The sequence below is a fragment of the Silene latifolia genome, chromosome X (assembly GCF_048544455.1).
Source record: "Silene latifolia isolate original U9 population chromosome X, ASM4854445v1, whole genome shotgun sequence".
In the NCBI taxonomy this organism is placed as follows: domain Eukaryota; kingdom Viridiplantae; phylum Streptophyta; class Magnoliopsida; order Caryophyllales; family Caryophyllaceae; genus Silene; species Silene latifolia.
In genome coordinates, this window is record NC_133537.1 from 61,472,853 (window position 1) to 61,499,398 (window position 26,546).

Here is a 26,546-nt window from a genome sequence, read left to right on the forward strand (position 1 = left end):
TCCCCACAGATCTTGAAGAAGCAAATTAAAGAAGAAGTCACACTGACAAAAGAGACATGCGTCCCAAGCTCAGCCCGAGCGTCCTAATGATCAAGACGGGCGTCCCACTACTCTGCCTGAGCATCCCACAAGAAGGACGGGCGAATTCTCTTACAGCATGGGCGTCCAATAGGGTTAGGTCGAGCGGCTCCTTAGGGACTAGCAAGGCTTTAATCTTCTTCTTAGGGACTTAATTGTCATTTAAGCCTTTAGTTACCCTAACACTTGTACTTAGTATAAATACCCTATTATATTAGGAGATTAATCATAATGTTTTTAATCAAGTATTAATAAGGTCTTTAATCAAGTTTGTGAGTATTAATCAAGTTGGATTACACAATTCAATCTTAATCAAATCTTAATCTTTCTTTAATCATTCAAGTGTTCCTAGATTTAGTTGGGTAATTTGAAGACTATTTGGGTTTATTGGAGAATTGATAACTCTTCATCATTCATCAAGTTTTCTTCTATTATTATTTTCTTATTATTTGGATCATCCTAAGTTGGTACAATTCCTTTTATTCCTTGCTTAATTATTGTTTATTGCTTTACTCATCCACCATGTTTAACCTTGTTAATATGATTGACACCCTTATTAGCATGTCTACCATGATCATGAGTGAGTAGTTTTCTAGCTAGGGTTAGTGGGAGATTAGGGGAAATAATCATGAAGTAGATCTTAACTTAATAAGTTCATATGATTGCTTGCTTGTTATAGTTTCAACTTATGCACCTGTTATGCTTGATGATATGCTTGATTGACAACCTAGCATAAATCTCTTATCCATTCAACAAGACTTGTAAGACATAAACCTAACTCAAGGCTTGTTAGACCATGCATATAGTTGAATAGGAAGATATTAAGTCGACTTGTAGGTGTTGTAAAGTCCATCGTTATTCGGCTCCGAGACCCAAACCTTCCTAGGAGTTGTAAGACATAAACTAACTCGACCCCACTACAACAATAATTTGCTTGCATCTATGAAACTTGTTTATGAGATCTCACCATGATTCCCTTATGAACTCATGACACCCTAGTGCCTTAATCAATTGTTTACAAACCCCACTTATTTACTTGCTTTGTTTTGCTTTCATTTGTTTACATTTCATTGTTAAGTAGTTTAGATTGCAAACCTCAAACTTAAACCAAATTGTGACACCCTGAGACATAACTCTCTACAACCGATAAATCAATACAATACCCGTCCCTTAGGATCCAACCTTTACTTGACACTCTACTAAGAGTAGTTACTTGAGTCTATAAATATTATTTTTATTCGTAAGCTTAGACGACAAAGTTTAGACCGAATCACCGACTCGGCTCCGAGACCCAAAACTTCCTAGGAATTGTAAGATATAAACTAATTCGATTCAACATTAACAATAAATTGGTTGCATCTATGAAACTTGTTTATGTGATCTCACCATGATTCCCTTATGAACCCATGACACCCTAGTGCTTTAATCAATTTTTTACAAACCCCATTTGTTTAATTCTCTTTACTTTCATTTGTTTACATTTCCTTTGTTAAGTAGTTTAGATTGCAAACCTCAAACTCAACCCAAATTGTGACACGAAGGACATAGCTTTCTACAACTGATAAATCAATACAATACCCGTCCCTTGGGATTCTTTACTTACCACTCTACTAAGAGTAGTTTGTTGAGATTATAAATAGTGTTTGATAGGGAGAATAGACAACAATTCCGACCCTCATCAAAATGGCGTTGTTGCCGGGGACGATGTTCAATTGAATTGTTATCATTTGTTTTTTTTAGTTGTGTCTTTATTAACCTTGGGGAAGTAAAAACTCCTCAAAGTAGTTTTAATGATTTTCTAGGTGTTTGATTTTTGCATATCTAGGAGATCACAAGGCGGTTTTTTGACTATTGATCCCGATATTGAAAGAACTTTGACAAATATTCGAAGAATCGTTAGAGGAACTTCAACAATTGTGGGTATTGGAGAACTTGTGGACATTGGTATCATACAATCGGATAGTGTTGAGTTTACCAACCCTTTTGCAAGATAAGGAGAGGATAACCCAGTTCCAAACCAACCACAAAACCAACCTACAATGCCTAAATTTTCATCTCATTCCGTACCAACCGAGGAGAACCTACCAAATGGTACTCCAACACCACCCAACTTGACCGGTAATTTCATTGCCAAATCCGGATTCATACAATTAGTTGAGAGAAGTCAATTTGGAGGGATGCCTAGTGAGGATCCTCATCTACACATGGAAACTTTTTGTGACTATTGTGATTCAATTTCCCAAACGGGGGTAACTCATGATCAAATTCGATGGGTATTGTTTCCATTTTCCTTGATCAGAACCGCAAAACAATGGTTGAAGAGCCTAGACAAGGCCACTCTTGGAATTGATTCATGGAAGAAGTTAGTACTTGCCTTTTACAAGAAGTTTTACCCTCCGGAGAAGACCAACATGTTAAGAGCCCAAATCACCGGGTTCAAGCAAAGAGATGAAGAGTCTGTATATGAGGCATGGGAAAGATTCAAAGATACATGTCTCTCTTGTCCTCTTTATGGACTAAGCGAATGGTTTCTAGTAAATTAATTTTGGAATGGGTTGTTTGAAGATGCAAGGAATGTACTCAACATGGGTTCTAATGGAAGATTCACCGAGGTAGATGATAACCAAACTTGGGCGAAGATAGAGGATATGGCGGTTTATAACTCTCAATATAGTAGGATTATAAAAGCTACTAGGGGAGGGAAACATGAAGTTGACTCCGTCACACAATTGAGTGCCGATTTGGGTGCCCAACTATGCTCCCATATTTTGACACAATGAACTTGAAATTTGATAAGGCCATTGCCAAGATGAATGAAGCTTCTCAATCACCCAAGCAACATCAACAAGTCAATGCCATGGTGGCAACATCTTCTATTCCAAATGGAGTGTGTGAGAATTGTGGAATTTTGGGACATGATCAACAAGAGTGCAGGGGCACAAGTGAGAAAGTTAATGCTTTCCAAGCATACAAGAATGACACCCCTTACTCCAACTTTTACAATGAAAATACCAAATTCCACCCAAACTTATCATACCAAAGACAAAATGGTCAAAATCCTCAACCAACATACACCCCACCTCCAATAAGAAATCCTACTCAAATACCCTATTTTAACCAAAATCAAGGATTCCAAAACCAACTCTCTTACAATCAATCCAATGACCATGCTTTTGATGTTCAAAAAGCGGTCCTTCAAATGCAAAAGAGCCAACAAGATTTCTTTGCTCAAATGCAAAGAGATAGCCAAGCCGAAGACACTACCATCAATAATATCCTTGCTCATACCAAGATGTTGGAAACAAAAATGTCTCAATTGGCCTCTTCAAGTTCCCAAAGGCAAAAAGGACAATTACCTCCTCAAGGTAATCCTCCTACAAGACATAAAACTATCAATGTGTTGGAGTATGTGTCCTCAATAATAGTGTGATCACATGTTTAAATCTCAAATTAAGAATACGTAAGGGATGATTCATTTATATAGTCAACTGAACAACATTAATCAGTAATGATTGGCTAACTAGAGTTTGACACATTACTGTTTTGTGGTGGTGATCAGTTGATCCCTTAAGGTCACACCTATAGGACAATTCCCTAAATAGACAAGTTGATTAATTGTATGACGATACAAGTTAATCAATTCCTTAAAATTGAACAATTCATCTGTGAGAGAGAATATTTATATCTTATTGTAATTTGATTAAATAAGATTTATTTTAGTAATTAAATATTTTATTACTAAAATTGATTGTTGTTTATGAAACAACTGAGATAAAAATGAATGGTTAATTATAATTACAATATATTGTGAATTATAATTATATGACCCATTTTATTTATGTGATCAAGAATCACTAGACAATTTGTTATATGTAATTTAATTAATGTATATAATGATATTTATTTGATAAATATGCATTTAATTAATTAATAACATGTTACATACTACATGTGACATATTGTGTGACAAGTGACAAATTGACAAAATAAAATGGAAGTCCATTTTACATATGGACCGAAAAAATGGAGGATGAAAGAGTTAGTGGGTGATTTATTTTATGTGATAAAATGCATGTAATCATGGCTATTGCATACTAGCCTTACACACCTACATTTTGGAGAAGAACAAAAGAAAAAGGAGATGCCATGCTTTGCCATTTAGCCTTCACCATACCCGGCCCCTTCCTCCTTTTATGATGAGATTTTTGTTCTCATTTTCACTTCTCCATATTCTCATGCATGCATTCTTGTCCTTCTCTCTCAACTCTCTCTAAAACTAGTCTTAGAAAACATTAGATTGTTCATCCAAAATTCTAATAACAATATAAGATTACTAGTGTAGTAATAAGAATATTATTAGAATTATTTTAAGGATACTAGTATATTAATCTAGTTAGTTAATATATTAGTTTAAGGGATTTGTTTTGGGTGCAATCAAGAGGAGGATCTCAATACTTGGGATTAAAGAGGAACATCCATTACATTTAAGCTCTAGAACAAATAAGGATGGTGACCTTATTTGTGCCCTTATTTCGAGCCATATAACAATGTAAGGAACATTGTTTTTCTTATTTTATCTCTTATTTAGTTATGCATGCACTAGATCTAATGAACTCATATCAATATATTAATTAGTTCACTAATAGAAGATTCTAATAATAGGTATATGAACCTAACAATTGGTATCAGAGCATAGGATGTTGCATGCATAATCGGTTTATAGTTTTCTCGAGTTATTATTTTTTATCGGTAAAATGTAAGTATATTAAAAAAGAAACATCACCATACAAGAGAAGGCGGTGGAAAATGACCCAACCCCACCTTCTTAGAACCGAGCTATTAGACACCAAAAACAAGAGCCCAACTAAATTGAGCAGTAAAACAAATCACACATGCCTAATTTGTATCTTATCAACAAAAACAGGTGACTTCATCAATTCACTCATTATCGTCCCAACATCTTCATATGCTCCTTCAGTCTCTCAATCCACTGCAATCGTTCATCCTCTCTATCAAATCTCTGTCTCGACTTCCCACTTGCTCATGGAAGCTTAAGGTACGACTTACTACCTCTTTAATAATCACAATCGCTACTTTCTCCAGTTTGAGAAGCACTAAATCATGTTTGCACAGATTCCACTGTCTCCATATGGCATAGATACAGGCGTTCAGCAAGGCGTTGATAATCCAATTTCTCATCTCGGAGCCAATCAATCGTCTTCTCTATTCTGTGGGGTTGTCTGGTGGAATGTTCTCTCCAATCCGATTGCCAATGAGGGCAATAATTCTGGAACTGTACTCTTATTCAAAGAATAAGTGTGAAGCTATCTCTGATCCAAACCCACAGACTGTACATTTATCATCTTCAACAATCCCCAACTTATGCAGCTTGAATTTCGTATTTAAAGCATTGTGAAAATATATCCAAGCTAGGAATCCATGTTTAGGGGTCGTGTATTTATTCCAGATTAGACTCTGCCATTGAACCTGTTCCCCTTTGCTTCTGACGAAGTTATAGCCTTTGGCAATCGAATATTCTCTCCCCTTATCCATAGTCCAAATATTCTGTTGGTAAGAGTCCTGATAAAGAGATTTTATTTGGCATATTTTCCTCCAAGACCAGCTAGAATTACTTGAGGGATAATAATCTAGCCACTGCTTCCCTTTTATGTAGATTGTGTTGACCCATCTGACCCACAGGTGGTCAGGCTTAGTAGCAAGCCACCAGACCAATTTTCCAACTGCTGCCTTGTTCTAGTGAATGGCACTATTCAGTCCTAGTCCTCCTTCATTCTTAGGTCTACAGATTTTTTCCCAAGAAACAAGAGGGGATCTCAGGTAATCCACCCCTCCATCCCAGAGAAAGTTTCTACATATAGCCTCAATTCTAGTGATCACTCCAGTAGGTAGTATAAAAATACTAGCCCAATAGTTATGTAGAGTCTTAAGAATAGCTTGAACCAGAGTCAGCCTACCTGCATAGGATAGTTTTCTAGCCCCCAAGTTTCTTATTCTCTGAACAATTCTATCAATGAGGGGCTTACAATCCTTAGCATTAAGTCTTATGGTTTTTATTGGGACTCCAAGATATTTAATATATCCTATTTCAAATTAACATTTACTCCATTGAAGTATGCATTTGACTTGCCTTTACTCATATTGATACCTGAAGATTTGGAGAAAGTTGCAAAGGATCTGAGAATTGTCATAATTGAAGGGCCATCTCCTTTGAAAAATAAGAGCAGGTCATCTGCAAACATAAGATGGGTTAGTTTCATTTGTTTTCGCATTGGGTGGTAGTTAAAATCATTTGCCCTAGTTGAGTAAGTTAGGATCTTTGAAAGATAATCCATGCACACAGTAAAGAGCAAGGGAGATAGAGGATCTCCTTGTCTCAACCTCCTTTCTCCTTTAATGAATCCAAACAAATTGCCATTAAGATTGAGGGAATAAGTAGCTGTTGTAACACACTACATTATCCACCCTTTAAATTGCTCTAGGAAATTTAGGGCACTGAGCATTTGATCTAAAAATTCCCATTCAACAGTGTCATATGCCTTTTGAATATCCATTTTGAATAAGCACCTTGGTGAGACAGCCTTCCTTTCATATAGTCTAATGATGTCTTGGCAAATAAGTATATTTTCTATGATGCTCCTCCCATGTATGAACCCTCCCTGATTTTGAGCAATCAGATCAGGGAGAATCCTAGTCAGCCTGTTGCACAAGATTTTAGAAATGCATTTGTAAATGACATTGTAGCAAGCAATTGGTCTGTATTGAAGTACACTAGTGGGTCTAGGTATTTTAGGAATTAGTGTGACCATAGTAGCATTAATCTACTTGAGGATGAGCCCTGACTCAAAAAAGTTTAAGATTGCATTAGTAACATCCTCTCCCACTATATCCCAGCTATCCTTAAAGAATTTGCTTGAGTACCTATCAGGCCCAGGAGCCTTGTCATCAGGAATGTGAAATAATACCTCTTTTACCTCATCTTTGGTGACAGGAGAAAGAAGTATGCTTCTATGAGCAGTAGTGCAGATATTCCCTTGTTTCACTATAATCTTATTAACTTTGGTTGTGGTGGTTTTTGATCCCAGCAACATAGCATAATTGTTCAAAAAACCATTTTGAATCCCTTCCTGATCACTGTGATTTCTATTCCAATTATCAGTGATTTGGCAAATAAAGTTCTTGTTCCTTCTTGCTTTTAGAACCCCATGAAAATAAGCTGTGTTTGAATCACCATCTTTCAACTAGTGTGCTTTAGCTTTTTGCTTAAGGTAGTCCATTTTAGAAGTATACAGAGAATTAAACTTATGGTGTGCTTCATATTCCTGCTGGACTAGACCCATATCCCCAGGATTAGCAATAATCTCCTCCTGAAGCTGCTTCAATCTGAGCTGTGCTATATCAGCTGCCTTCTCAATATTAGAGAAGTGATCCTTATTGATCCTTTTAAGCACAGTTTTTAGCATCTTTAATTTTTTAACCACCCTATACATCTTATTTCCAGAGACCCAATGCTGCCAAACCTTAGACACACATTCCTGAAAACCATCAGCTGCACTCCACATATTAAAGTACTTGAATGGCTTGTGCTGATTTCCCCCCATGCTACCTTTACTCAGCAGGCAAGGGTTATGATCAAAGTGCCCCTTAGGTAAGAAATTAGCCATATATTCAGGGAATTGATCCAACCATTCTTGATTAACCACCATTCTATCCAACCTACTATATACCCTTGTCTCTGGTGGTTGTTTATTATTCCAAGTGTAGAAAGCACTAGTAGCTGATATATCCATCACCCCACACTCTTGAATACAGTCATAGAAAGGTTCAGCTTCAGCCTCAGTCACATTTCCTCCTAGTCTTTCATTAGCCTGTAACACACAATTAAAGTCCCCCCCCCCCCCTATGGCCCAAGGAGCATTAATCTTCCTTGCCATATTCTTGAGGTTCAACCAAAGGGACTCTCTTTCTCCCACTCCATTAAAAGCATAAATGATGGTATAGTAAAATTGCATATGAGTAAATTTATTTGTCACCTGAACATGAATAAATTGGGCATCATATTTGATGAAGTTAACATCAAAAACATGAGGTTTCCATATCACCCAGACTCTACCTCCATGATGGTAAGCATTATTGGTAGAGACACTCCAGTCTGAAAAAATTTTATTGACAATACTATGAAAATTACTAGCCTTGACCTTGGTTTCTAACAAACCAAACAAGCCAATATTATTAGTATGAAGAAAATTATTTACAGATCTTTGCTTCACTTCTTTATTCATCTCTCTCACGTTCCAAAATCCAAAATTCATTGATTAGTGTTAGGGGGATCATTACCAGACACACCAATTCCTTTTTTAGGACTGCAAGTGCCCTTTAACTCCTCCATGTGATGAGGAGAAGTTGATATTTTTTCTTTCTAGCCTCACTCCCCTGCCTAGGCTGTCTTATAGGAGAGATAGTCCCATTGGAAGGAATATTGTATATTCTGGTCCTAAAATATTTTTAGGTCATTTTTATGATTTATGTTATTTTATTGCTCATTTTAATGATTTTTAGTTATTTTATTACATTTTTATGACTAAAATGGAAATTAAAATACTAAAAATAGTTAAACTAAGTCACTGATCTTGAAATTTTTATATGACCTCACATGCATATTTTAATTATTGTATGTTAAATTTCGTGTTAATGTGATTAATATTGCATGATTTATGATTTTTATGAGATAAAAATGAATTAAATGGAGGTAAAATGGTTAAATATAGTTAAACTTTGAAATAGGACATGAAATTTTAATATGTTGTCACATGCATATATTACTCACTGTGTGTAAAATTTGAGATGAACTTGATTCATTTAGCATGATTTATGAATTTTTAGTGTAAAAATGGCATAAATAGTGACTATTTTAGCATAAATTGCTAAAACGAATTACATGGCATGAGAAAATTACCTTAGGTTGCATTTATATCCCACTTATCAGATATAAAGTTGTAAAACTGATTTGATTAATTTTTGTATACTTTAAATGTTTTATTTGATAAAACCGATAAATTGCAACTATATTTTTCTCGAAATAAATTCGAAAATTTTAACCATGTTTTTTTTTGACATTATAAGTGTCATGGATATATTACAGAATGTTCAAAAATTTAAAATTCAAATTTTGAAATTATTGTAATTTAATTTGGATTTATTTCATAAATGTTATGATTTTAGGGTCAAAATGAGCATAAAATTGAATCAAGTTGAATTATTGTCAAAAATTGAGTGATTACTAATTTTTGAGACCTAAGAGAGTTAGGATAATTAACTTGAACTAAAATTAGATTTTAGTATTATTTAGCGATTTTAATAAGTTAAAATCGTGCATTTCCATAAAACCGGGTTATATAATCAATATAAGTTAAATAGGGCAATTTGGCACATAATTTGGCATGATAGACACTTATTATAATACTGCATATTTCATTTTTGAATGTCATATTTTATTTATATAATTTTGAATTATGTAATTTATCTTAGTATGGCCTTAGTTTTAATCAATATTACCCGTAATGTAAGGGAATATTAATTCGGTTGTAATTTAATGTGATCTCGTATCACTTTTACTTTTACTATTTTATCATATTACAAATGTATAATAGGAATAGCTTTGTATTTTTATCATTATTTGTAACTCCGGAGTTTCTTCAAGACGCTGCCATTCGGAAAGGCGTTCCGACGAAGACGGTGTTCTTGGTAGGCGTGCCACTTGAAGATTCAAGGGACCAAAGGAGTTGGTTTCCGAATATGTAATAGATTATTTGATTTTCTATTTTAGGAAGGCCATACTAGGAATTTATTATTTGTTTTGCATTTCTTTTAATATGTTGCATGCATTGCCAAATCGCCATAACAACACATGCATATCATATCGAGTCATCGACCGTGTCAATTATAATTATCGAGAATTCAACTTTTAGTTCACTTAAAATTGATAGATAATAAATTGACAAGACCTTTACTTTTAAAAGATTGAGACTTAGCCTTACAAAATAGTAGGAGCCCAAGAATCTAAATTTCATGAGTACAATACGATTTTTCGGGGTGCTTCTATTAACGTTGGGTAAGTGGGGTAATAAATAGTTATTACACTTCGAAAATTTGGTTGATCTCAACTAAGGTATTTTGCGACCGTAGCCGCAAAAGGTTCGGGCTAAAGATGAATTTAATGTAAAATCATCGACCGAGAGTTCTAATTGTAGAATCGGTTAAAAGGGTTAACCCACTAAAGTTATATTAGTAAAGATGTAGAGGGCCCGTTGGCTCACATCCAAGTTAATATGAATTTTGGGTCTCAGAATCATTTTTTATAGTTGGGTAAATGTCACTAAATAAATGCTAAAACTTGTTTTAAATATTTACAAGTTTTAAGACGGTAAATGTTTATAATTCCTTCATTTTCTATTTTGTAGTCAATTTGATTAGTTTGCAATGACGACTCCAATTTCATCCGCATCAACTAGCATAAATGTTCCACCACTCCCCAATGCTTCTTGGCTCCGATCCTTTATGGATCGATGCAAACTTGAAAAGAATGGTTTTAATTTCGCCGATTGGGATGCGCAACTCCGTTTGGCCGCGGAAGGTGACGACAAGTTCGTTATCTTACCGAAGCCGCTCCCACCACACCTACTACTAGGTCAACCTCCGCCGCAAGGGAAGCCTATGAGGCCTACATAAAAGAGTCGGCCGCTATTAAGAATGTCTTGATTTTCTCTATGGAGCCTGATCTCCAAAGAACTGCTATCAAAATGAGCACGGCCTATGAGATCTACACCAAGCTTGTGACCATGTTTTCACAAGCTCCAAGGATAATCCAATATGAGGCGGCCTCCGCATTTTTCGAGATCAACATCAAAGAGGGCCAAAAGGTTAGCCCTCATGTGCTCAAATTGATTGAGCTTGTTGAGATTCTTAAGATCCAAGTTGTTAATATTCCCGAACAACTTGTCATAGACCGAGTTCTACATTCATTGAACAAAGTAAAGGCATATGTGCAGTTGTGGGTAAACTACAATATGCAAAACATGAAGACTTCCCTCCATGAATTGCACAAATTGCTTGTGCAAGCTGAGAGGGATATGGGTCTTGATGTTACTTCAACCAAGGATGTGCTTGCCATAAATAACAAAAGCAAAGGGAAATGTAAGAGGAGTACTAGCAAGGGTAAGAAACCCAACAAGGGCAAAGGTAGAGTTATTGGGAATAACTCATCCAAGCCGAAAAAGGGTGCATCTTCTGAAGATAAGTGCCACTATTGTTGTGGTATGGGCCATTGGAAGCGAAATTGCCCTAAGTATCTTGGAGATGTTAAAGCTACACGTGTGACTCCAGTAGGTAATAAATTCTCTAATCTATTATGTTATTGATAAAAATCTCAACTTTAGTATTTAGATACAAGTTGTGATTCTCACTCCCCTTGAAATGTGATATAGGGAATGTGAGCAAAGACAAAGGAAAGGATAAGCAAGCTTGAGGATGATCTTCAACAAGGGATGCTTGGCTTTTTATTTTTTATTGTCTTTTTAGTGTTGTTGTATTTTGGCTTGTTGTTTTTAGAACTTCTTTTGATTTCCATGTTGGACATGGAAGTTTGTTTTATTTCCATTATGCAAACAATTGTTGTGTGAATGTTAATGGCTTGGCTTTTAACCCAAGTCATTCGGTTATTGAATTTTTCTTCGTTCTAAAACTTGTCATTATACACCTTTCATATCAAAACATAAATTATGTTGACTTAATCTAATCATAAAAGAATTACAACGATGGGATCATTGTAATTAGTTCATAAATCATGAATTTAATTCTCACTTATGCTTTAGTGACTTAATGTCACATCTTATTTGATATAAGAAAGTATGATTAAAAAGTCAAAAAGAGTTAATTGAACTCTAAAAAGGGAAATTTTATAAATCAATTGGCAACACCATTTATAAGACTCCATACGAGCTATGGAGGGCTTAAGACTTCAAGTTTGTATATAACATGAACATGAGTCGGTTTGAGTTATCGAACTCATTTTTGGGAATTTTCAATCCAAAATGGACACGTTACTATAAACGAATGGTCAACCTGGAGATACCTAAAATAGCAAGTTTATTTAACAAATGACATGGATCAGATTCGCATATTACATGAATCAAGCTGCCATAATAATGCTGGTCTTTTTATGTGCTAACACGTCAGTCTAGACAAACTTCTATTACTTCACCATATATGTTTTTAACTCACAAAGCTATCTCTTAAGAAGATCGATGTATTTCTAAGAGATAGAGTGGGAGTGGATCGTCACAAACATGTCTTATAGTTAATGTGTTACTTTTTGAAAGTAATGGAACTATAATCGATTGAGATAGAGTGGGAGTAAAGCACACATGTCTTATTGTTAATATGTTACTTTTCAAAAGTAATGGTATTATGACCTTGTCCCAAATCGACTTTGTTGCATACAAGCCATAGCATTACAATCCAAAAATTGTTACTCAAGAGTAGATTTACTTTAAGGCGATGGTCTCTTTAAAGTAAATAGAGCTTTTAGAGTACCTAAGTGCATAGATTGACATGAAGATGTTAATCAAGATAAATCATGTTAGGAATTGCCACATTTCATTTTGATGAAAAATGGCAAATGATATTAAAAATTCGCTTTTCTAAAATGGGAGTTTAGAGAAGGATGTGTATGGAACACAAAACCTTAGATAAAAATATGAGAATCCTAACATATTATGCAAAGCTTATTTAAGCAAGCATCAAAGGATTATACTATTCATTCATGTGATAATTGAGAATGGTTTCATTCACATTGTTGAAGAATCATATTTATACATGAAGTTAGTGGGAGCCAAAATTATTTTTCCATGTCTTATATGTTGATAACATATTACTTATTGAGAATAATGTACCAATGCTCTCTTCTGTGAAATAGTGATTGGGAGACTAGGAAAAGGTGCGATGTATTTTAGATTTCCGAATCTATGTGTTAAATTTGAGAGAATATTGGCATAGAGTCGAGAGTCTTATGATGATAAGATCTTCCATATCTCTTTTACATCAACAAGGTTGAGTAGGTTGTTCATATTGATGAAAGTGGAATTGCTATGATAGAGTCATAGTCATTCACTGAACCTAATAAGTTGTTGATCACATGAAATCGATTGCTAATGTTTCCACCATTAGAACGATCATGTATGCCATTATATGCACATGGCGGGATGAATCATATGCTTGGAGCATAATAAGTCCATAACAAGCTAATTCGAATGATGGTCTTTTGAAAACCTTAAAAAGAACATCCTTTAAGATTCTTGGGAAGAATTGAGGATTCGTTCTTATGTTCGGATGATATACTGAATTGTGTGTTGAAGGGATACACAAACTCTAGTTTCCAAACCTATAAGGATTTAAGGAAATCCTAGGCCGATATTATTGACTTAGGAGTAAGAGACTAGAGAAATGTTTTAGTTTCGACCATTGCAAATTATACAAAAGGAATCTAAGTAAATTGTGATAAGATGGTCAACGTAGGGAGTGAGACTAAATCCCTCTACCAAAGACCTTATCACAAGTTATATGATAATAGTGGGAGCATCTTCCAAGTACAAGAGCCCAAGTCTAGTTTGAAGACTAGACATATACTTAGATAAATTCATGTTAATAGAAACAACATTGAATAAAAGGAAATAGCAATTAATAAAGTTGGAATGCATGGATACATGGTATATCCATTTAACAAGCTTCTATTGCAATTTAATTAGTGTAAAATGTACACTACAGATTATATGATATGAAGTAGTAATAAGGTATTGACTATTCATATGTGATAATCGCATTTATCATTTGAGTTTCTTTAAACTCATTCATTACTTTGTTATGTCCAAATGGGTTGTTGAGACAATATTGAACCCCATTGAAGTGAACTGGATTTACATAGTATGCGCCCCTAGTTACTTAAAGGAAGTGACTTCTCGAAGTGACTAGAGTGTGATGCGATTGATGTCAAGTTCAAGTGCCATAGGGTCATATGGGATGACTAGTCGATCACATAGACAGACTGTATGAGACACTCTGTTAGGCAGTGGCCTCTTATAGAGTTCTGGAAATTCATAAAGCCTGGTCGTGGCAAGAGCTACTATAGTATTCTTATGAGTCGATTCTTTTGACTAGCGACTATTCGCCCAAGTTGGCACAATTTTCTGAATGGCTTTGATTTATATTCTACGACTGTCGTAACTGAAGTCAAATGAGTATATTTTGGGTCATGATGATCTGTGGCTATACGAAGGGAATAATGCGATGGGAATTGTCCACCCCCTTGTCAGGGTTGTTTGAAATCTCAGGGCCACTCGAGGAGTAGTGAACTGAAAATGCGTGGCCACGCTGGAAAGGTATCTACGGTAGATAATTTCGGACGACGTTACTCTCGGATCGAGGAAACCACTCAAGATATGATCAAATGCAAGTATGACCTGCGAGACACCTTGCATTGAGTAAGAGATTGTAATAGGACAAGAGAATTGGTGACGCACACTTATCTCGAACAAGTGGGAGATTGTTGGAGTATGTGTCCTCAACAGCGATCACATGTTTAAATCTCAAAATAAGAATACGTAAGGGATGATTCATTTACATAGTAAGCTGATCAACATTAATCAGTAATGATTGGCTAACAAGAGTTTGACATTACTGTCGTTTGACGGTGGTGATCAGTTGATCCCTTAAGGTCACACCTATTGGACAATTCCCTTAATATACAAGTTGATTAATTGTATGACGATACAAGCTAATCAATTCCTTAAAATTGAACAATTCATCTGTGAGAGAGAATATTTATATCTTATTGTAATTTGATTAAATAAGATTTGTTTTAATAATTAAAATAATTTATTACTAAAATTGATTATTGTTTATGAAACATTAAGATAAGAATGAATGGTTAATTATAATTACAATATGTTGTGAATTATAATTATATGACCCGTTTTATTTTTGTGATCAATAATCACTAGACAATTTATTATATGTAATTTAATTAATGTATATAATGATATTTATTTGATAAATATGCATTTAATTAATTAATAACATGTTACATACTACATGTGACATATTGTGTGACAAGTGACAATTTGACAAAATAAAATTGAAGTTCATTTTACATATGGACCAAAAAAATGGAGGATGAAAGAGTTAGTGGGTGATTTATTTTATGTGATAAAATGCATGTAATCATGACTATTCCATATTAGCCTTACATACCTACGTTTGGAGAAGAACAATAGAAAAAGGAGATGCCATGCTTTGGCATTTAGCCTTCACCATACCCGGCCCCTTCCTCCTTTTATGATGAGATTTTTGTTCTCATTTTCACTTCTCCATATTCTCATGCATGCATTCTTATCCTTCTCTCTCAACTCTCTCTAAAACTAGTTTTAGAAACCATTAGATTGTTCATCCGAAATTCTAATAACAATATAAGATTACTAGTGTAGTAATAAGAATATTATTAGAATTATTTTAAGGATACTAGTATATTAATCTAGTTAGTTAATATATTAGTTTAAGGGATTTGTTTTGGGTGCAATTAAGAGGAGGATTTGAATACTTGGGATTAAGGAGGATCATCCATTACATTTAAGCTCAAGAACAAATAAGGAAGGTGACTTTATTTGCGCCCTTATTTCGAGCCATATAACAATGTAAGGAACATTGTTTTTTTTTTTTTTTTATCTCTTATTTAGTTATGCATTCACTAGATCTAATGAACTCATATTAATAAGTTAATTAGTTCACTATTAGAAGAGTCTAATAATAGGTATATAAACCTAACACAATGCCATCCACTTGAGGATTGGTACACGATATGAGGGATCTAAGGAGCCAATTGAAGAGGATGTTATTGAGGAAAATGTCAAGATAAGAGATGTGATGGAACCATTGAGGAGAAATCCTAGGGTAGTGGAACCAACTACCAATGACTCATTGAAAAAAAGAAATGAAGAAAAGGCCAAAGCGGTTGAAAAAGAACCTATTGTGTTGAAAAAGAACCTATTGTGATTAGACTTCCATTTCCAAGTCGCCAAGCCAAGCCCAAGCTTGATGAGCAACTTTGAAAGTTCATGGAGATTGTGAAGAACCTGGAGGTTTCCATCCCATTCACGGAATTGATCAACCATGTGCTGGCCTATGCAAAATACATAAAAGATATCCTTACCAAGAAGAAGTCCATTAGGAAGTTGGAAACCATAACATTCACAAAGATAAGTACTGCAATACTTCAAGGGAATTCCCCACCTAAGCTCAAAGATCCATGAAGTTTCTGCATTCCATGTACCATTGGTGATACCACAATCAACAAGGCACTATGTGATCTATTTGCAAGTGTGAGTGTCATGCCATATTCGGTATATGAAAGACAAGGAATGGGAGAACTCAAGTGCACTAACATGACTCAAAAAATGGCGGACCGAACAACAAAGAAACCACTTGGGGTATGGGAAGATGTGCCTGTGAGAATTGAAAAGTTTTTTATACCGGTGGACTTTGTTATTGTTGATATGGAGGTAGATTCCAATATTACAATCATTCTAGGAAGACCATTCCTACACACCGCCGGAGCGGTGATTCATGTAAAGCACGGGATGCTCACGCTTGAAGTTGGTGATGAAACAATCACCTTTAATCTTGATAAGACTATGAGAGCTTCCAACTTGTTTGAGCCATGCTTTATGGTTGATCACTATAGATGGGAAGGTGACAAGAAGAAAGTGAAATCCCCTTTTAAAGGTCAAGCCAAAGATGGAAATGACAAGTATCAATGAAGGCCTCATTGGCCATGACAAAGAAGAGTTGCTCTTACCAACTCATGATCCTCCCAACATGGAGAAAGAAGCAAAAGAAGTATATGGTCTATAGGATGACGAATTTGACGGACTTGTTAACCTTTACATTGGAAATGCTATGACCCTAGACCAAGGTTTTGTATATCCTTGTCACCACAACATTGACTCGGACTACTAAATGAATGGAGACAACAATGTGCCAAGGTCTATGCAAGACCTCTATCATGACAATGAACAAGCCTTTGATTACTTCTACAAGGCGTTAAGCAACATTAACAACGCCCTTGCCTTACCCCCTTGACACCTCTCAGATGAAGGACAGTTTGATGGAGTCCTCCCTAAACCATAATTTGTAAATATTCTAACCTCTTAACTTGCATTCCATTTGAAACTTACATTTTCCCCAAAAAAAACTTGCATTCCATTTAATTTGTACATTACTCAATTTTTGCATTGCATCTTATATTCTTTGTTTTAAGAATTTGTGTGACATGAGAGAAAGTGAGGGAGGGATTTTAATGTGTTTGAAATGTGTAGTGTTTGATGATCAAGTGTGGGGAAGCAATTGCCTAGGCTAACCAGCCTTTGTAGTGTAACCCCATGATGGAAAATTAGGAAATGAAGAAGCAAAGTCGCGGGAATGGGATCCCCACGAGCAAACCTGAGCTCGTGGGAACTGGAGCAAAGCAAAGAAAAAAAAGAGAGCTGTAAGAGAATCCGCCCGAGCTGGTATCGAGATGAGCATCCCTCAGCTCAGCTCGAGCGTCCTCGTCCCAGGACGGGCGTCCCCAAGGAGTAAATAAAAAATCTGAAGCAAAATCCGCCTCTCCCCAACAGAGCTCAAGCGTCCCTTACCTTCTTTTGAACATAAAAACGGGATTTCTAACCTTCAATCTTCAATTCTATTTCTTGATTCACAAACACAAACACATTCCCTCACTACAACAATCAAACCCATCATCCAAAATCACAAAATACTCAACCAAATTCATCAAAAACAATTGCAAACTTGCTCAAATTCAATTCAAATCACTCCTTTGTCAACTTTTAGATCATTAAACATCAATATCTTCTCAAAATCAATCAAAAATTTCTAGGGTTTAGGCAAAATCGAAAAAACCCAATTTGATTGAGAAATTGATTGAAAAAGGAAGAAAGCAAGAGCATTCAAGCATATTCAAGGTTTGTTGACATCAAATGCAAGGAGTAATCATCATGGCAAGAACAAAAGGTAACACAGAAGCATCAAAATCCCAAACTCTATCAAAAAGGCAAAAAGTTCTAGCATCAAATGTTTTAGTGCTACTGCAACAAGCTAGGGAGCAAGCAAGGGAAGTCATTGAGGCCATTGAGGAAGTTACTACTACTTTACTGGAGATTGAGCAACTTAAGGATTATCCGGAGGTAACTTTTATTTTTAATGACCATAGAATTGCATTTGAATCCCTTGCTAAGAAGAAAGTTATTGCCACTAAGTTTGTTTGCCAAGATACTTTGGAAAAATTGGGAGTGCTTGACCAAACCAAGGCATTTTTCGGGTCCATGGGGTTATCTACCTTATTTGCCATGAATGAATTGACTTACCGTTCCTTAACCTTGGAATTCATTAGTTCTTTGAGGGAGTATAAGATTGAGACCCAAAAATATGTTGAATTTTGGCTTGAAAACCAAAATAGGAGGAGATTAAGGATGATTTCGGAAAGGTATTTGGACTTTGTGACCTTTGGGATTTCCACAAGAAACCCCACAACTTTGATGCCAAGCCCCTTTGGAAGGCAATTACCGGAAGAGAGTTGACTACATTTAGAGAATACAATGCCTTGTATATCCACCATCCGGGTATACGGTATTGGCATAGGTTCGTTTCCAACACCTTGATTGCACGAAAAGAAGCTACCCACATGACCGAACTTGAGCTTACCTACTTGGATTCTAAAATGAATGCCCATGGGAAACCCAAGAACGACTATAATACCCTCCAATTGTTGATTGAGAGATGGTAGGACATTAAAGTGGGAAAAAAAAGGCGGCTTTCATTGTAAATGGAGGCTTGATAATGAGATTGGCCAAGCACTTTAACCCGAAATTCAATGAAAACAACACCTATAAACCGGTTAAAGGTGGCAACCTCCTTGACATGAGCACATTGATTCATCAATTCTATTGGGTGAGGCACGATAACTCCGCCCAAGGATATGAGTGGATGATCAAGGATACCAATTCGATTATCTTGCCCGAGAAAATATGCCGAATTTCCACTCGCCGAAGCCACTACCTTATCCCCGTCTCCAAGATTGCAAAGAACATCATCAACCAACAACAAAAACCAATTGAAGAGCCCTCCTCCATTGTTATACCTATACCGACTTATCCCTTTGACTTTGAAGAGTTCACAACAAATGACCCAAATGTTGTGGAAGGCGATGATTATTTGACCAAGTTAATGAAGCATATCCATAGAGAAGCTTACAAGGATCGGGTGAATGCCTATTACGCCTATATCCAGCACTTTATCATCTTGCTAGATAAGGACTCCTTGATCTTAAGATTCCTTTGCCGGATTGGGTGGACAAGAAGGTGTTCTTTCCTCAAGCTTCTCAAGATGAAGAGAGGGATGTCCGGGAAGTTAGGAGTGAGGAGGATGTTGATGATGAGGATGGGGACGGTAGTTAATCAAGCAATGATGATAATGAGCAAAGTTAAAGGGAAGAAGATGATGACGATGATGCCTCCGGGTCTATGGATGATGTTGATGATGATGATGATGATGATGATGATGATGATGATGATGATGATGATGATGATGATGATGATGATGATGATGATGATAATGATGATGAAATGAGTGAAAGTTGATTGTTGACAAACCATGAAGGAGGACGACACAAATGCGGGGTTGATGGCTTACACTAGCATCTCGACATATACCATTGCGAGTCTCCTACCCCGCCTTTTGCTTTGTTTTTATCTCATGTTTACATAACTTACATAACTTGCATAAATTGTATAACATTTAGTTTAGAGCATTTAGAGAGTCATTTTGGACTCTTTGATGGCTAAGAGTTTTTGAGTCCTAGCACCATTAAAGGACTCACAACTCGGAAACCTTGAGGTGACTATCTTTTTTTGCTCCCACCATAAAGAATCCAAAATGACAAAGTGAGTTTTCATGCATTGCATTGCATTTCCTTGTGAATAAACTTCCCTATTTTTGCACTAGAAATAGTGTTTTGTTTGTTTAGGGAAGTTCATTCATAGGCAACCCGAGTTAATTTAAATTAGTGTAGATTCATGCATTTCATATAATATCTTGCATTTGCATAATTTTCTATCGTTTTGTCCATTGAGGACAATGTCCATACTAGTGTGGGGATGGTAAATCCTAACATCTAACCTTCTAACATCTAACCCTTATTTCAAACATGATAAAAATTTGAAAAATTTTAAAAAATCCAAAAACATGTTCTTTCCTTTGTAGTATAGAATTGTATATATTTGTTTGTTTGTATGTCACTCTTATCATATTGGGACAACTACGCCACATTCGAGGCATGAAGGATATAGAAGACCGCACGGTATGATCTTTCCAAATCTCCTTCCTCCTTCTTATATGTTAATGATAATGTGGCTACATTTTGATCGATGCGGTATGAACCTATGTGTTGTTAAGAGTTTGTATTTAGTTTATATGGCATATTAGTTGATAGAAGCATATGAATTAGAGTTGTATATATGTTAGTTGCATCATGGCATGTAGTTTGCATGGTAGAAAATTTTGTGAAAATTCCTATTTGGGAAGCTTGACAAATGTATATAAAGCCCTTGTAGATAATTTTTCTCCTTGAGACTTTGTTTGCTAAAATACTCTCAAGACACCCTAGGATGTGTCATACTAGTATCTTTTGTCCCATGGTCTAGGGCCTAGTCAAGGGTTTGCATGTGTATCACCTATCCAACCTTATGATGTGATATGGACTTGATCCACTTATCTAGGAGACCTTGATTGACTTGGTGGTTTGAAAACCCAAAAATACTTTTCTCGAATAAGTTTCAAAGTGCTCATTTAAAAGTTTTTGTCATGTGGAATCACTTTTATTGCCAAGGAAATCTCAAAATATTTTGAATTGTTGAAATGCCGAGAAATTTGATGGAGGAGTACCACTTCAATGTGCATTGGTGCGGGATCCATTGAATGGGGCCCCCACACGGTTGTGAATTCGGCCGCCCAAAGACAAAGTGACTATCACCCCAAGAGCTATTGTCTAGAGGTTAACCGGTTGCCTAATAAGTGATTGGTGAAAGCAAATGACACTAGAAAATGAGGGACAAACCCCATCTCAAAGTTTTGAAATGTGAAATGCGGAAGTTGAATTGAGGTCAAATTTTTAATGTTAGTCAAATCCACTATTCTTGTTTTAATTGACTTGAGCACTTCATTACCAAAAATCTTTTTTGTTATGCCACCTTGTTGAGCGTGGGGCGATCCTTGGCATTTACACTTGTAGAGAATCCGAGATTTGTTATGTCATATGCCACTATCAACATAAGGATCATCCTTCCACCCCCATCCGATTGCCCTTGACAAAAGCATTTAGCAATTGTGGACAAAAGTAACCTAGTTTAACACAACTTGGAGGTGACTTGTTTGTATCCTTTTGGACTTAGTAACTAGGAGAACTAATATCTATGATGGAGTGTGTAACCTTAAATTACTTCCCTTATATATGATTTCCGCCACTTAGATGAGGAAAGTGGATATTCTTTTGTAGATGCATTCTTTTACTTGTTTTCATGTGCTTGATGTTTGGATGCATCGCCATTTTGGCAAGTCCCACCTTGCCTTGCAAGAAGTCATCTTACCTCATAGATGTCTTGTTGTGAGTTGAAGGGGGAGAGTGAGACCCGCTAATTGTCTCACATCGGCTAGGTTATAAATAAAGGTCATAGTTTTAGTTACCTCTTTACCCGGGACGAGCAAAGGTTCAGTTTGGGGATATTTGACGTGACTCATATTTACACACATTTAGTCCCCTAACTAACCTCGTTCTTATGCTTTCTTATATGCATTAGGGTCGTTTCTTATCTTTACCTTCCTACTTTGCATATTTTATGAGGTTTTGTGTCCTTAGTAGGAGAGGAATGCTAACCTTGCTTTCATGGAGAAAACGAAGCTAAATGGATCGCATCTAACGACCAAGCAACAAAGAGGAGACCAATAAATACTAAAGGTCAAAGTCAATAAAATAAGTATTTGGGCAATGATGAAGGACCCCCACGGCTTCTCAATGATCCCCACGGATCATGAGGCATCAAAATGAAGAAGAAGCCAAGATGACCATTGAGACGGGTGTCCTAAGCTCGGCCCGAGCGTCCCGAAGAGATGGGCGGGCGTCCCAAGACTCAGCCCGAGCATCCCTTGAGTAGGACGGGCGTTTCTCCTTACAGCATTAGCGTCCAACAAGTGTAGGTCGGGCGTCTCCATGAAGGACTTCAAGGCATTAATCTTCTATTTAGGGACTTAATCGTCATTTAAGCCCTTAGTTACCCTAATACTTGTACTTAGTATAAATACTCCATTGTATTAGGAGATTATTATCAAGCTTTAATCAAGTTTTATCAAGTTTTAACCATGTTTTATTAGGAGGTTATCTTAGATTAATCCAAGTTATTAATACAATCCAATTACACAATTCAATCTTAATCACATCTTAATCTTTCCTTAATTATTCAAGTTTTCTTAGATCTAGTTTGGTAATTTGAAGGTTATTTGGGTTTATTGGAGAATTGGCAACTCTTCATCATTCATCAAGTTTTCTTCTGATATTCTTTGCTTTATATTTGATCATCCTAAGTTTGTATAATTTCTCTACTCTTTACTTAATCATTGTTTATTGTTTTACTCTTTCATCATGTTTAGACTTGTTAATATGATTGACACCATTGTTAGCATGTCCACCATGATAATGAGTGAGTAGTTCCTTAACTAAGGTTAATGGGGGATTAGGGGAGTTAATCATGGGGTAGATCTTTACTTAATAAGTTCATATGAATGCTTGCTTATTGTAGTTTCAACTTATGCACATGTTATGCTTGATGAAATGCTTGATTGTCAGCCTAGCATGAATCTCTTATCCTTTCAACAAGACTTGTAAGACATAAACTAACTCAAGGCTTGTTAGACCATGCATATAGTTGAATAGGAATAATTAAGTCGACTTGTAGGTGTTGTAAAGTCTTGACCGACTCGGCTTCGAGACCCAAAACTTCCTAGGAATTGTAAGATACTCCTTCTTATTCGCTATTTTCTTTCCCTTTGATGTGGGCACAAGATTTTAGGAGAATGATTAAAGAATGAATAAAGGAAGATGGTGGGGTTTGTGAACTGGAGAGAGGAATGAATAATTAGGGATTAAATAAGGAATTGTGAGTAAGGTGGGGTTTGGTGATAGGAGAGAGGGATGAATAAAATAAGAGTAAAAGTTAGGTGGGGTTTGGTGATAGGAGAGAGGGATGAATAAAATATGAGTAAAATTTTCCAAAATAAGAAAGGGGAAGAAAACCTGAATAATCCGTTTAAGGAAATAGGGAAGAAAATAGTGAATAGGAGGGAGTATAAATTAACTCGATTCCACTACAACAATAAATTGCTTGCATCTATGAAACTTGTTTATGTAATATCACCATGATTCCCTTATAAATCCATGACACCCTGGTGCTTTAATCAATTGTTTGAAAACCTCATTTGCTTACTTTGCTTTACTTTCATTTGTTTACATTTCCTTTATTAAGTAGTTTAGATTTCAAACCTCAAACTCAACCAAAATTGTGACACCAAACACATAGCTCTCTACAACCGATAAATCAATACAATATCCGTCCCTTGGGATCCGACCTTTACTTACCACTCTACTAAGAGTAGTTTGTTGAGATTATAAATAGTGTTTGATAGGGAGAATAGACGACAATTCCGACCCTCATCAGAAAACAGAATCATGGGAGAAAATTGCAATCACATTTTTATCAAAACAAAATTGCGAAATTGAAAGTAACTTTCGAGAAATTGTAGGAACACACAAAACATTATTAAAATGAAGAGTGGTAGTAGAGTTTGAAATAGACGATGAACCAGTATGGGTTATGTTTAGAGAGGATCCATCGCCTATGATGAGATCATCGGGTCCTTCATAAGGTTGATAAATGGAGAGGGTGTTTAGGTCATCCGTGATGTGGTGGGAAGCACCACTATCGAGGGTCCAAGTCGATGTGGGTGATGCCTCGAGTAGGGTGGAAATGTGGGCATGTGGGCAAGGGTGATTGGATATGGGTGGTGGTAAGAAGACCACATGAGGATATTTAGCCCAAAAGGGAGGGCAAAATTCAATCATGTGACCGACTTCTCGACAATACTGACATTTCCCTTTGAAGAGTGCAGCGTCGGATTTGTGTTGATGGGGTGAGAGGTTGCGATTAACCTGGTTAGGTTGGGTAGTAGAGCGATTGTGTGATGCTCGATTATTGTTGTATGTGGAGTTGGGACGGTATTGGGCTGCGTGTACAGACGGTTGAAAGGTGGTTTGGGTGGGGTTGTTTTTAATGGTTAACTCATGATTGATGAGTTTCTCGTGGAGAGCCTCGAACGAGATGGTGGTGTCACGGGCTCCTACCGCTTCGATAATCGAGCGATATTTGTTAAAGGGAAGGCCCTTGAGGACTTTGGTGATTATATCTTCATGATCCATTGGTTTATCCAATTGAGCTAGTTGGTCAGTACAAAGCTTAATCGGGTGCATGTATTCGGTGATTGGTTGGTCATCGGGTTTAGAAATATTGGCTAGGCGATCCTTTATTTGAAGGATATGACCACGAGTTGGGTTGGAAAATGGATTGGAAAGCATAGTCCAGGCCTCATGGGAAGTCATGGCTTGGAGGATTAAGGCAGATATGGGTGGCGAGAGAGTGCCTGCCAAGGAGCCAAGGATGGGGGCATCTTGGCAGCACCATGTTTGGTACGCAGGATTGGAGACGGGTTGTTTGTCTTCGGGTTTAGCATCGGGTGTAGTGGTGGGGATAATGGTTTGTGGTGGTGGGTTGAGGGTACCGTCGACATAGCCAATAAGTCCATGACCACGGAGAACGGACCGAACCTGAAATTGCCAGGTAAGGTATGTGTCGGAGGTAAGTTCAGTGCATCCACCGAGGTGAATACGGATGAGGGGTTTGGAGGGTTCATGGGTGTTGGGTATGGTAGAATAAATAGGTGCCATAGGTGTGGTGGAGCCGAAAATGATGGGTGATACTTCTAAAACGAAAAAATTTGAGAGAGTTTTGGATTTATGGCTCAGTATACCATGTTGAAAAGATATGTTTATTGTATTGATAAAACAATTATAACCTAATGCTATTTATACAATTGTACAAAGGCTAGATCTAAGTATGAACATGATAATAAAAGATACAATTATGAAGATATGAAGAGATATGATTTACACAAATAAGGACTAAATAAACTAGATAATATGTTACGCATTATGGTGGATAGGAATATCCTTAATACAAAATAGAGTCCAGCTCCTCTCCAGTTCTAGGTAAGAACTGGAGGTCCAGTACCCACCTAATCTTCTGCCACGTGGATGATGAAAAAAGAAAAGGGTCAAGATTACTTGTTTCTATTTCTTCCTATTATTTCCTGGATTCTGCATATTATTCATCCTTTCTATTTTTTTTTTTTAATTTTAATTTCTTAAGCTTTCATTTTCATAGCCAACCATCATTCCATAATCCATTGCTAAAAAAATTTCATAGTCATAACTCTATCAAATCTCGTCATTTGGTCTTAAATTTCTTACCCAAAATCGTTTTACCCAAAATCTTTAATCATCACTGTTACCCAAAACCGATTAAAGCTAAAATAATTTACCCAAAACAATTTACCCGATTAAAGCTTTGAAGGAGATGAAATAACCTAGAAATTTAAGGTTGCTCCGACATTATAAGCTACTGTTTTAGTGGTGACAACTACGACAACGAATTACGAGCGTATAGGTTGAACATCGAGTTGGTAGTGGCAGTAGTAGTGGTTTTGTAACGAGAGGTGGAAATAACTAAATAAGTGATGGTAAACAGCGACTTCTTAGTGTGACAGTTCGGAAAAAGGGTGACGGTACGGAAGTGGTAACGGTAAGGTGCTTTTCCTGTGGATCTCAGGGGGGGTATTTATGATAGTGATAGTTTGTTTTTGGATCACCATTGATGAGCTTGGGAAATTAGGAAGAAGAAATGTCTGGAAATGTGTATTCTTTTTTTTTCTTACAATAATAATAATAATAATAATAATAATAATAATGATGATGATGACGACGACGACGACGACGACGACAACAACAATAACAATAATAATATGGACCATTGGATTTTAAAGACCAAAGCAATCATGTCCCTTTAAAATAATTGGACCTTCCATTACTTTGAGGGTACTGGAGAGAATCCAAGTCCCTATATGGGTTCACAGGTTGAAATTAGAACTTACAAGTATAAAGGAAGAAAAAGGGTTTAAAGAAAGGAGAA

At 36.3% G+C, this 26,546-nt stretch overlaps 1 protein-coding gene across 1 annotated transcript; it reads right to left on the reverse strand.

The window, feature by feature from the left end:
• Positions 1 to 6,917: 6,917 nt before the first annotated feature.
• LOC141617456 (uncharacterized) lies at positions 6,918 to 8,408 on the reverse strand. The gene is made up of 2 exons (XM_074434653.1): positions 7,387 to 8,408; positions 6,918 to 7,239 (listed from the first exon to the last, which is right to left on the reverse strand). Exons 1-2 carry the CDS (start codon positions 8,406 to 8,408, stop codon positions 6,918 to 6,920), a joined length of 1,344 nt encoding a protein of 447 aa, XP_074290754.1.
• Positions 8,409 to 26,546: the final 18,138 nt, after the last annotated feature.